The sequence below is a fragment of the Cetorhinus maximus genome, chromosome 17 (assembly GCF_964194155.1).
Source record: "Cetorhinus maximus chromosome 17, sCetMax3.hap1.1, whole genome shotgun sequence".
Taxonomy (NCBI): Eukaryota; Metazoa; Chordata; class Chondrichthyes; order Lamniformes; family Cetorhinidae; genus Cetorhinus; species Cetorhinus maximus.
Genome location: NC_135895.1, coordinates 62,401,404 through 62,414,575, shown reverse-complemented (window position 1 = coordinate 62,414,575; position 13,172 = coordinate 62,401,404). Strand labels below are relative to the sequence as shown.

The 13,172-nt window shown below is 44.6% G+C and overlaps 1 protein-coding gene across 3 annotated transcripts in view; it reads left to right on the top strand.

Moving 5' to 3' along the window:
• Window positions 1–13,172, top strand: part of ror1 (receptor tyrosine kinase-like orphan receptor 1) — a 358,261-nt gene that overhangs the window by 266,855 nt on the left and 78,234 nt on the right. For all 3 annotated transcript variants that reach the window (XM_078561312.1, XM_078561311.1, XM_078561313.1), the window contains one exon: window positions 11,546–11,582. In XM_078561312.1, coding sequence (XP_078417438.1) covers window positions 11,546–11,582 — 37 coding nt within the window. The remainder of the gene's footprint in view (window positions 1–11,545; window positions 11,583–13,172) is intronic.

Here is a 13,172-nt window from a genome sequence, read left to right as displayed (position 1 = left end):
TCCCCAATTTGCTGTCAGTTGTGGAGCTAATTTTCCTTAAACCCATTGCAAGCATTTTGTAAATGCTTAACAGTATCTCCTGCACCCATACAATTTTCGACCCCACATATCAGTGCACTGAGTTTCAACTATGGGAAAAATTGTATTACGTCAAAAACCAACTGTGCACAATTAGAAGCCAAGATATAAAAACATCTACAGTTCATAGGCTCTCAGACAATTCAGGCCATTTGAGGCGGAAGGGTCAGACTGTTCGGACAAGATTTTTCTGCGGCTTCTGATCCCTGCTGTTGGGCTGAAATGGAGATCAGAAGTAGTGTAGAAAATAGTCACTCAATGTGATTTCCTCAAAATTGGCCAATTAATGGCCAGATTAATTGGGTTTGCTGTCCGGTTAAGGATGTCAGGTGGTCTTTCAAAGCTAGAGGCGTGCAATTCCACACCCACCCATCTCCACTCCCATCACCAGCACCTGCTAAAAATCCAGCCCCCTTATTTCGCACTGAACTATGGAAGGCAGATGACCAAAGTAAAAGTAAAATTCACACTAATATACTGATTCTTGGATACTGTCATTAGGATTTCAAAAAGTTCCAGCTATGCAAAATAGTTCTGGCATGTTCACTGTGTTTTCACGATGGTAGAAAGGCTTTCCATCATTGCAAAAATGGCGGAATAGGCCAAAATATGCAAGTCCTGTTCCTGAACACAGCACTTACAATTTTCATGGGTGCAGGAATGGCACCAGGTCAGGATTTGCACATGCGCGTTTTGTGGTGTAGGCTGCCCATATAAAACAGCAGCTACCTGAAGTCATAACTGAATTTCATTAGACAGGAGTGGGGAATCATGATATGTGCAGATTAGTCCTGGTAGGAACAGGTCTTTGCAAAGTCCTTTGGAGAGGTGGGGTTCCCTTCTGGAGAGGTAATGTATCCCTGTGGACATGGTCCTGAGACACCTTTGGGGAGGTCAGCTGCCTTTTGGGAGAAGTAAGCTGCCCTTTGAGAGAGATAAAATGCCCTTTGGGGTTAAAATTGGACATGAATGTGTGTAAGAAGTGCATAAACTCATTGGCCAGGATTTTCAGGTTATCAAGTGGGGGCAAACGGGAGTGGACGCAAAATGGACCACTGCCCACAATTGGCCTGACTTCAATTTCACGCTGGCTGGCTGTTAATTGCATGCAGCAACACTCAGCGCTGCCGGAGTGGGGGCGGGAGGAGTTCGTGCATGTGCGCCGGTGCACACAGTAAAAGTTCCTTGAGATACAGAGCTGCTTCAGGGAGTGAAGATTTTTAAAATAAAAAATTAAGAATTTAAAAATATGAAAAACATATGACACTGTCACATGAGCAGGGACATAGTATAAATTAATTTGAAATTTTTTTTTAAATCACTAATCGAAACCTCATCCTACCCGTGGATGAGGTTTCGCAAAAGATTCAAAGGCCGCCTGGCCAATTCACCTGCCCACCAATCATAAGGTTGGCCAGGCAGTGAAAAATTTCTTTTAATTATGACTTTAATGGCCTTAATAGGCCTCTTAATTGTCAGCGGGCATGCTGCCAACTACCACGCGCACTCGCCAACCGAAATATCACGTGTCATTTTACATTTGTTTAGGCTGGGCGCACGCCCACCTGACGAGTGTAATATTCTGCCCATTGGAACAATCAAGAGACCTGTCAAGAGGAACTGTCAGGAGGCACTGTCAAAAGTGTCCAGAGTAAATGTCAAGAGTGCCAAAAGTAACTGTCAAGGCATTTAAAACCCATGACCTTTAAGCTTTTGAAACAACTGTGTGGAGTGTTAAAAAAAATCATTGCTTGCTTTTTCTCTGTCTGTTAACATAAGCCTGAGGGCTACATTAACTGAATTTGCGCTGTGTGACTGATTTCACAAACTTCCATTATCACAGCAGGGTGCCCTCTTTTTCACAGTTTGATTGACATCTCCAAGTGGTTATAGACTTTTTGAAATTGGCCTATGAATTCATAAGGGATTAAGCACTTGAATGCAATGGCTATTCTTATGAGGGATTATGTAGTTGAAGGAATTTAAATATAGTGAATGTTTTTATGAATGAGTGTTTTTAAAAAAAATAAAGTCTGCAATAGACACTTAGAACTTTATTTAATTTAAACTCAGCATGGCTCCTGAGATCTGCCCATGGTGGATACTGGGTGAGTTGGCATGATAGGTGTAAAGGCAAAGGGTGGTGGGCAGGGGCATGAAGTTGGCATAGGGGCTATAAAGGGCCATGGGGATGGGTGAAGGGCATTAGGTTGGCATAGAGGATATGAGGGGCCAGAGGGCATCAGGTGACATGGGTTGACATGGATGGAGCATGGGGAGTGAGTGTTGGGGATGATGAGGGTTGAAGGGCCGTTTTCTGATTTAAAGTTTTTTAAAAACTCTTTGACAAAGTGCCAGTGCAACAAAGCAGGCCTTCTTTCCAGCCCGCCTCTGTACCTGGCAGCCTCCGCACTCATTCCAGGGTTGCTTGGCCCAACTCCCAGAGAACCCCACACCCCCCCAGATCGAAAATCCTAATTTCCTGCGCACTGTCTTGTGGGTCAGGTTTGTGGAGTCAGGAAATGTCCCGACTCTACAGGAGGGAAAACGTAAAGCCTTGGACGATGATTATGTAGGTAATTTGAGCAAAGATGAAGTATAGATGGTTTCAATGTGGAATCAGTTGAGGTGATGAATTTACAGTATCATGAAAGTAAATTCTCAAAGAAATTAAAGAGCATTTAAATGTGTTTTTTTCCCTATAGTGTATTGATAGTAACGCAATCAGTAAACTTGCAGTTCTTTCTTATTGTCGCAGTGACTACATTTTACTTTGGTTACCACAATACTTAAAACAGTTAAGCTAACTGCTCCCTAATGGCTTGATCAATCAATTAACCAATCAGTATGAGACTGAACCATTCAGGCCAGTCAGCTCCTCATTTTAACCTTCGGTCGGTGTTGAGTTAGCTGATTTGACAAGATACTGGAGATCTCAATTTTAATGCGTTAGAAAGGGGAGGAAACCATCAGACAGAGTTGTCGTTCCTGATTACTGTACGATTCATACTGGAAAGTCTGTGTTGGGTGAGGACAGGATTGGGTTTGACTGTCATGTTAAATAGTTGAATAGCCTGCCAACACTCTCTGTGCAACTTTACATGTGAAGAATGCACACTTGGTTGAGATATTTTCAAGAGAGAAGAACAGAAATCTTTGATTTTTTTTCTCTCTTTTTGAAACCTAAGCTGGAAAGAAAGAAAAGAAGGAAATGGGACCCTAATACACCTCTCCACTGAAAGTTCCTCACTTTGATCTGATCAAGGTATAGGCATCACTGTAGCATAGTGCAATGCGGGGACATGTCTGCAGTCCATCAGTTACTAAATTTCCAAACACATGTGCTACCCTGTTGGAAGAGGCAGTTGGGGATTTGACACTTTCCATGATAAGGGCATGAAAATCATAGACAATTGTTCCTGTCCCCACTTCTACCTGCCCACCACCTCTCTTCTCCATTGTTCCTTAATTATCAGACTGCTTATCCGACACCCAGTACTGCATGTGCAGAAGTTTCCCCTGGTTAAGCATTGGGAAGACTGAAACCATTGCTTTCAGTCCCTGATCCAAACTCTGTTCCCGAGCTACCTACTCCATCCCTCATCCAGACAACTGTCTGAGACTAAACCAGGCTGTTTACAACTTTGTGCCATATTTGACCCTGAGATTGTAATATTATGATTGTAAGGGTTAATGTGGGGGACTGTGTAAATAGACCTCCCACAGGGGAGGCAATGACAGAGTGGTATTGTCACTAAATTATTCACCCAGCGACTCAGGGTAATGCTCTGGGGACCCGGGTTCGAATCCTGCCACGGCAGATGGTGGAATTTGAATTCAATAAAAATCTGGAATTGAAAGTCTTTGTTGTAAAAACCTATCTGGTTCATTAATGCCCTTTAGGGAAGGAAATCTGTTGTCCTTACCTGGTCTGGCCTACATGTGACTCCAGACCCACAGCAATGTGGTTGACTCTTAACTGGCCTCTGAAATGGCCTAGCAAGCCACTCAGTTGTAACAAACTGCTACAAAGACACAAAAAAGGAATGAAACTGGACGGACCACCTGGCATTGACATAGGCATTGGAAATGACAATAGCAATTGAAGCCCTGTCCTCATTACTAGGAGGTCTTTGGCTAGTGCAAAAATTGAGAGCTTAGTCAACAGCCTGACATAGGCATCATCACAGAATCATGCCTTACAGATAATTTCCCAGATTCCACCATCACCATCCCTGGGTATTTCCTGTCCCACTGGCAGAGGTGGTGGCATTGTGATATACAGTCAGGAGGGAGATGCCCTGGGAGTCCTCAACATCGATTCTGGACCCCATGAAGTCTCACGGCATCAGGCCAAACACAGGCAAGGAAACCTCCTGCTGATTAGCACGTACCGCCCTCCCTCAGCTAATGAATCAGTCCTCCTCCATGTTGAACATCACTTGGAGGAAGCACTGAGGGTGGCAAGGGTGCGGAATGTTCTCTGGGTGGGAGACTTCAATGTCCATCACCAACAGTGGCTCAGTAGCACCACTGCTGACCGAGCAAGCCGAGTCCTAAAGGAGATAACTGCTAGACTGGATCTGCGGCAGGTGGTGAGGGAACTAAAAAGAGGGAAAAACATACTTAACCTCATCCTCACCAACCTGCCTGCTGTAGATGCATCTGTCCATGACAGTATCGGTAGGAGTGACCACCACACAGCCGTTGTGGAGACAAAGTCCTACCTTCACATTAAGGATACCCTCCGTTGTGTTGTGTGGCACTACCACCATGCTAAATGTGATAGATTTCGAACAGATCTAGCAACTCAAGACTGGGCATCCAGAGTCGCTGTGGGCCATCAGCAGCGCACAACCTGTAACCTCATGGCCTGGCATATCCCCCACTCTACCATTACCATCAAGCCAGGGGATCAACCCTGCTTCAATGAAGAGTGCAGGAGGGCATGCCAGGAGCAGCACCAGGCATACCTAAAAATGAGGTGTCACAGAATCACAGAGTGCAGAAGAGGCACTTTGGCTCATCGAGTCTGCACCGACACGTGAGAAACACCTGACCTAACTACCTAATCCCATTTACCAGCACTTGGCCCATAGCCTTGAATGTTATGTACATGCCAAGTGCTCATCCAGGTACTTCTTAAAGGATGTGAAGCAACCCACCTCCACCACCCTCCCAGGCAGTGCATTCCAGACCGTCACCACCCTCTGGGTAAAAAAGATTTTCCTCACATCCCCCCTAAACCTCCTGCCCCTCACCTTGAACTTGTATCCCCTCGTGACTGACCATTCAACTAAAGGGAACAGTTGCTCCCTATCCACCCTGTCCATGCCCCTCATAATCTTGTACACCTCGATCAGGTCGCCCCTCAGTCTTCTCTGCTCCAACGAAAACAACCCAAGTCTATCCAATCTCTCTTCATAACTTAAATGTTTCATCCCGGGCAACATCCTGGTGAATCTCCTCTGCACCCCCTCCAGTGCAATCACATCGTTCCTATAATGTGGTGACCAGAACTGCACACAGCACTCCAGCTGTGGCCTCACCAAGGTTCTATACAACTCCAACATGACCTCCCTACTTTTGTAATCCATGCCTCGATTGATAAAGGCAAGTGTCCCAAATGCCATTTTCACCACCCCACTAACATGCCTTCAGAGATCTATGGACACACATGCCAAGGTCCCTTTGTTCCTCAGAACTTCCTAGTGTTATGCCGTTCATTGGATACTTCCTTGTCAAATTACTCAAAGTGTAACACCTCACACTTTTCAGGGTTAAATTCCATCTGCCACTTATCTGCTCATTTGACCATCCCGTCTATATCTTCCTGTAGCCCAAGACACTCAACCTCACTATTAACCACCCGGCCACTCTTTGTGTCATCCGCAAACTTACTAATCCTACCCCCCACATAGTCATCTATGTCATTTATATAAATGATGAATAATAGGGGACTGAGCATAGATCCCTGTGGTACGCCACTGAACGCTGGCTTCCAGTCACTAAAGCATCCTTCTGTCATCACCATCTGTCTCCTACAACTAAGCCTATTTTGAATCCGCCTTATCAAATTACCCTGTATCCCATGTGCATTTGCCATCTTTATAAGTGTCCCATGTGGGACCTTGTCAAAGGCTTTGCTGAAATCCATATAAACTACATTAACTGCACCACCCTCATCTAAACACCTGGTCACCTCCTTAAAAAATTCAATCAAATTTGTTAGGCATGACCTCCCTCTGATAAAGCCATGTTGACTATCCCTGATCAAACCTTGCCTCTCTAAGTGGAGATAGATTCTCTCCTTCAGAATTTTCTCCAATAGTTTCCCTACCACTGACATGAGACTCACTGGTCTGTAGTTCCCTGGCTTATCTTCTTAAATAGCGGAACCATATTTGCCGTTCTCCAGTCCTCTGGCACCTCCCCTGTGGCTAGAGAGGAATTAAAAATTTGGGTCAGAGCCCCTGCGATCTCCTCCTTTGCCTCCCTCAGCAGTCTGGGACACAAATCATCCGGACCTGGAGATTTGTCCACTTTTAAGCCTGCCAACACCTCCAATACCTTGTCACTCCCTATATCAATTTGCTAAAGAACCTCGCAGTCCCTCTCCCCAAGTTCCATACCTTCATCCTCATTCTCTTGGGTGAAGACGGATGTGAAGTATTTGTTCAACACTCTAGCGATGTCCTCTGGCTCCACCCGTAGTATGCCCCCTTGGTCCCTAACGGGCCCTACTCTTTCGCTGGTTATCCTCTTCCCATTGATATACTTATAGAATATCTTGGGATTTTCCCTACTTTTACTAGCCAGAGCTTTCTCATATCCCTTCTTTGCTCTCCTAATTGCTTTCTTAAGCTCCATCCTGCACTTTCTGTACTCCACTAATGCCTCCGCTGATTTGCTTCCCTTGTACCTGCTAAAAGCTTCTCTTTTCCTTCTCATCGTATCCTGAAGATCCCTGGTCATCCATGGTTCTCTGGGCTTGTTACTCCTTCCTTTCACCCTAGAGGGAACATGTTGAGCCTGTACCCTCCCTGGTGAAGCTATAAAACAGGACTACTTGTGTGCCAAACAGCATAAGCAGCAAGTGATAGACAGAGCTAAGCAATCCCACAACCAACGGATCAGATCTAAGCTCTGCAGTCCTGCCACATTGAGTCGTGAATGGTGGTGGACAATTAAACAACTCACTGGAGGAGGTGACTCCATAAATATCCCCATCCTCAATGATGGAGGAGGCCAGCACAGTAGTTCAAAAGATAAGGCTGAAGCATTCGCAACAATCTTCAGCCAGAAGTGCTGAGTGGATGATCCATCTCAGCCTCCTCCGGAGGTCCCCAGCATCACAGTTGCCAGTCTTCAGCCAATTCGATTCACTCCACATGATATCAAGAAATGGCTGAAGGCACTGAAGGCTATGGGCCCTGACAACATTCCGGCAATACTACTGAAGACTTGTACTCCAGAACTTACTGCGCCCCTGGCCAAGCTGTTCCAGTACAGTTACAACACCAGCATCTGCCCGACTATGTGGAAAATTGCCCAGGTATGTCCTGTACACAAAAAGCAGGACAAATCCAACCCGGCCAATTACCGCCCCATCAGTCTACTCTTGATCATCAGTAAAGTAATGGAAGGGGTCATCAACAGTGCTATCAAGCGGCACTTGCTTAGCAATAACTTGCTCACCGATGCCCAGTTTGGGTTCTGCCAGGTCCACTCAGCTCCTGACCTCATTACGGCCTTAGTTCAAACATGGACAAAAGAGCTGAACTCCCGAGGTGAGGTGAAAGTTACTGCCCTTGACATCAAGGCAGCATTTGACCAAGTGTGGCATCAAGAAATCCTAGCAAAACTGGAGTCAATGGGAATCAGTGGGAAAACTCTTCGCTGGTTGGAGTCATACCTAGCACAAAGGAAGATGGTTGTGGTTGTTGGATGTCAGTCATCTCAGCTCAAGGACATCACTTCAGGAGTTCCTCAGGGTAGTGTCCTAGGCCCAACCATCTTCAGCAGCTTGATCAATGACCTTCCCTCCATCATAAGGTCAGAAGTGGAGATGTTCGCTGATGATTGCACAATGTTCAGCACCATTTGCAACTCGTCAGATACTGAAGCAGTCCATGTCCAAATGCAGTAAGACCTGGACAATATCCAGGCTTGGGCTGACAAGTGACAAGTAACATTTGCGCCACACAAGTGTCAGACAATGACCATCTCCAACAAGAGAGAATCCAACCATCGCCTCTTGATGTTCAATGGCATTACCATCACTGAATCCCCCACTATCAACATCCTGGGGGTTCCCATTGACCAGAAACTGAACTGGACCAGCCATATAAATACTGTGGCTACATTGCAGGTCAGAAGCTAGGAGTCTTGCGACAAGTAACTCGCCTCCTGACTCCCCAAAGGCTTTCCACCATCTGCAAGGCACAAGTCAGGAGTGTGATGGAATACTCCCCACTTGCCTGGATGAGTGCAGCTCCTACAACATTGAAGAAGCTGGACACCATCCAGACAAAGCAGTCCACATGATTGGCACCGCATCCACAAACATTCACTCCCTCCACCACCGACGCACAGTAACAGCAGTGGGTACCATGCACAGGACGCACTGCAGGAATTCACCAAGGCTCCTTAGACAGCACCTTCCAAACCCACAACCACTACCACCTGGAAGGACAAGGGCAGCAGATGGATGGGAACACCACCACTTGGAAGTTCCCCTCCAAGTCACTCACCATCCTGACTTGGAAATATATTGCCGTTCCTTCACTGTCGCTGGGTCAAATTCCTGGAACTCCCTTCCTAACAGCACTGTGGGTGTACCTACACCACATGGACTGCAGCAGTTCAAGAAGGCCGCTCATTACCACCTTCTCAAGGGCAACTAGGGATGGGCAATAAATGCTGGCCCAGCCAGTGAAGCCCACATCCCGTAAATGAATTTTAAAAAAATGTAAGAGACACATGACAAAGAGTCAAGAGGGAGAACGTTGCTAGCTTTAATACCTCGTCATGTATATGTGTCTATAGTTCAGTTATATCTAATAAACCAGTTATTGGTTTGGCATACCACTGTTTCCGCAATCATTCCTCAGCCAGTCCAACCAACATACAACAGAGCTGAGCTCCTGACCACATATTTGTCCCCTCACTGATACCGCCTATTTCCACTTCTGTAATATGGCCCAATTTCACCCCTATTTCAGTTCATCTCTTGCTTAAACCCTCATTCAAACCTTCGTTACCTCTAGACTTGACTATTGTAACACACCCCTGGCTGGTCTCTCACATTCTACCCTCTGTAAACTTAAGCTCATCCAAAACCCTGCTGCCCATACCCATATTCACACCAAGTCCAGTTCACCTATCAATGTTACGTTCACTGACGTACATTGGCTCCTGGTCAAGCAACATCTTGATTTAAAAATTTTCATCTTTGCTTTCAAATCCCTCCATGGCCTCCTCTCTCCCTATCTCTGCAATCGCCTTCTGTCCTATAATCCTCCGAGAAATGTGCACTGAACTAATTCTGACCTCCTTGAGCATCCCTGATTTTAATCGCTCCACCATTGGTGGCTGTGCCTTCAGCTGCCTAAGTCCTAAGCTCTGGAATTACCTCCCTAAACCTCTCCCCCCTATCTTTCGTCTTTTAAGACACTCCTTAAAACCTACCTCTTTGACAAAGCCTTTTGGTCCTCTGACGTAATATCTCCTTATATGGCTTTTTCTGTTTTATAATACTCCGTGCAGGGTTGTGGGATCTTTTATTGTGTTAAAGGTGCTATCTTATATAAGTTGTTGTCCATCTCCTGGCTTTGAGTTTGAGTAGAATCAATTCATTAATAAATATTACAGAATGACTGTTGTGTGCAATTAAAAGTTATCAGTGGTCACTGGGTGTTCAAAATGGAAAGTAATCCATTCTCCAACAATAAACATCGCTCCTTTTAAACTCTCCTCTCTCCCACCCCCACCTACCAATAAAATGACCAGAACACAAATGACATTGATTTTGGATTGAAAAAAAAAGTACCATTTATATTGTGAAACAATATAGCTTTGCATGTAACATTAAAATAAGATGTTGGAAATGGACTGATGGCATTGAGCATTAGCACATCTCAGCCAGGGCACCAGGCTTGATATTTCAGGCTTGAGTCACTTCAAATAGGGAGATGACAAATGGTGGCAGTTACATCTCCAAGGAAGCAGTAGGGAAAATCACAGGGCAGACTCACCCATGGATAGTGTTTCCTGACAGAATGCTATGGGAACATTGGCAGCATCCTTAAGATCGGGACATGCTTCAAGTACAGGTACAGGTACAGGCCAAGTGAAGGAAGAAGAAAATATGGCTAAAAATGATATTATCTGAATGCCACCATAAAGAGTGCTGGTTCTAGGACCTGATCCCTGTGTTTTCATCATATCATTGTAACAGCCTCAAATCAGCCTTTGCATAGAATAAAACAGCTGATCCCAATCATTTCAAACTGATATCCTTTGACCACCCCAGCTCACCTAAGTCCTGTCCTATAAATCTACATGTGGTGTAGGATTCACCCATTCAACACGATTACAGACCCTGCTTGCTTTTCAACAAAACATTATAAAAAAAGACAACCATACAGGGAGTTGTACAACATAAGCCTAATGTTCCTTTAGCAGCTCAGCTCAGCTCAGTGAGACTATTAGGTGGCTTCCTTTTATATTTCTAATTACTTATTCTTACATTTCTCCATTTACCCCCTCCTTTCCAAAGGTATTGACTTATGCTGGGATCAAGTTCCATGGGTGACACCTTATGTCTGCACCTTATCATTATTTGTATGGGAGCACAGACAGCAAGCATCAGCAGACTGTTCAAACTCACAATGAAGCGGCAGCACCATCAAGCCTGACCTGATTTATGCCCAATATCCATGCACATTCTAGCAGGATTTACTGCTGGTCAGCAGGAAGTCTGTCTGATTTTTGTCTTCTGTCCTCCCTACCCTAGTGTTCTGAACCTAATTTTAACAGCTCTGCTACTGAACTCAGATCTGTTACCTCAACACAGGCCAGGGATTAAACCTGGAACAAAAAATAAAAATACCTGGAAAAACTCAGCAGGTCTGGCAGCATCTGAGGAGAGGAACACAGTTAACGTTTCGAGTCCGTATGACTCTTCAACAGAACATGGAACCTTCTTGTCTCTTTGTGACTCAGTTCCACACCATGTAATATATTTACCTATTCATCATTGGGCAGTGAAATGCTTTTTCACCAAACATCTGTCACAGGTAAACATCATCCCTTTCTGTCAAATTTTAATTTTCTATTCTTGGGTATAAATCAAAGCATGAGACACCAGGTACCTGAAGGTAAACAGCACTTTACCACAAATGGAGGGCAAGGAATAATGCCTTAACTCAGGAATATTAACACTCCATATTTTTCCCCCTTGTAGGACCCCCACCGACTCCAAATTCAGGAAAGGCAACGCAGTGAGTATATCTTTCTCTGTACTGTTACCTGTTTCCACAGCTAATATTTATTACACTTTTCTGCTTCAAAGTGAGAAGGAATCAGTTCCTGAAGGGCACAGAAGAGATTACATGGGTTTATCATAAATTAGCTAAAAGATTTTTTTTTAATCTTTTAAATTACATGTACAACTATTTGAATAGTGCTTTATAACCACTTCTGTATGAGTGCTCTTCCTGTGATGTCCATGTTTGTCACTAAGCCAAAAGTGTAACCTAACTAATGAGATCAGACAGTGGAACCTAATAGATAATCCTCATTGGCGTCAGAATCTCACTATTTAAAGAAAAAACAATTATACAACAAAGTATATGCGCTGACAATGTTAGAAATGCAGGTTCCTTGAAGAATAAGCCAGGACAAGCTTCAGAATGAACCGAGAGCATTGCTCATTGAAGCCTGTACTTAAGAGCCGGGTTCTTCCCTAGTATGTGGTTTTTTGCTTCTAGACAGGAGAAGGATCCAGGAGGGAAGAGAGGCAACTGGTATTTGTACTGAACTGTAGTTTAACAATAAAACAGTTGTCATTCAGAGAATGTCTTCTGTTGCCTAATTCGGTAAATGGATACCCACCTATTAAACATGTGCTTTTATCTCTACTGTTTGTACATGTGTTGAACCTGTTTGCTTTGTAGTTCAATTAATTCCATTTTCTGCTCCCTCAATATTCTCTCCTCTTCCAAAATTTGTCGCTCAAGTGGTAATTCTATCAGTCTGCCATTATTCATGTGAGCTTGTACAGTCAGTGTTAATGACCTGTCTGATCATGGAGGTTATCACAACAGAGCGATCAGAACAAACCTTTAATATAATAAAACATCCCAAGATGCTTCACAGGAGTATAATCAGGCAGAAATCGACACCAAGCTGAAGAAGTCGATACGAAGCCAGGCGATTAAAAGCTTGATCAAAGAAGTAAGTTTTCAGAAGTGTCTTAAAGAAGGAGACAGAGGCAGAAAGGTTTACAAAGGGAATTGCAAAGCTTTGGGCCTTGATTCTGAAGGTACATCTGACAGCGGTGGAGTGAAGGAAGTGGGATATGCACAAGAGGCCAGAGTTTTCAAAGGGTTGTCGAGCTGGAGGATGATACAGAGATAGGGAGGAGAGAGGCAGGTTTTGAACACGAGGATGAGGGTTTTAAAATCAAGGCATTGGGAACCAGGGGGAGGATTTTTCCCTCGTCGGGCAGGCTCCGTGGGGGTAGACGGGAAGCCGACCGCTGCCTGCGATTGGGCCGGACCGTGATTTCATGCTGGCAGGTCAATTAAGGCCCACCCAGCATGAAACGTGAGCAGCAGCACTCAGTGCTGCCTGTGTTTGCGGGGGGGAGGAGAGGAGGGCGAGATCGCACGTTCAGGCATGCGTGTGGGTGCGCGCTGGAAAAGCTCCCTGAAGCACAGAGCTGCCTCAGGGAGTTGAACAGTTTAAAACATCAAAAATAAAGGTTTTCAAAATGTTATAAAACATGTCCCCTCATGTGACTCTATCCCATGAGCAGGGACGTGTTATAAATGAAATTTATACATTTTTATTTTATTTTTATTTGCTGT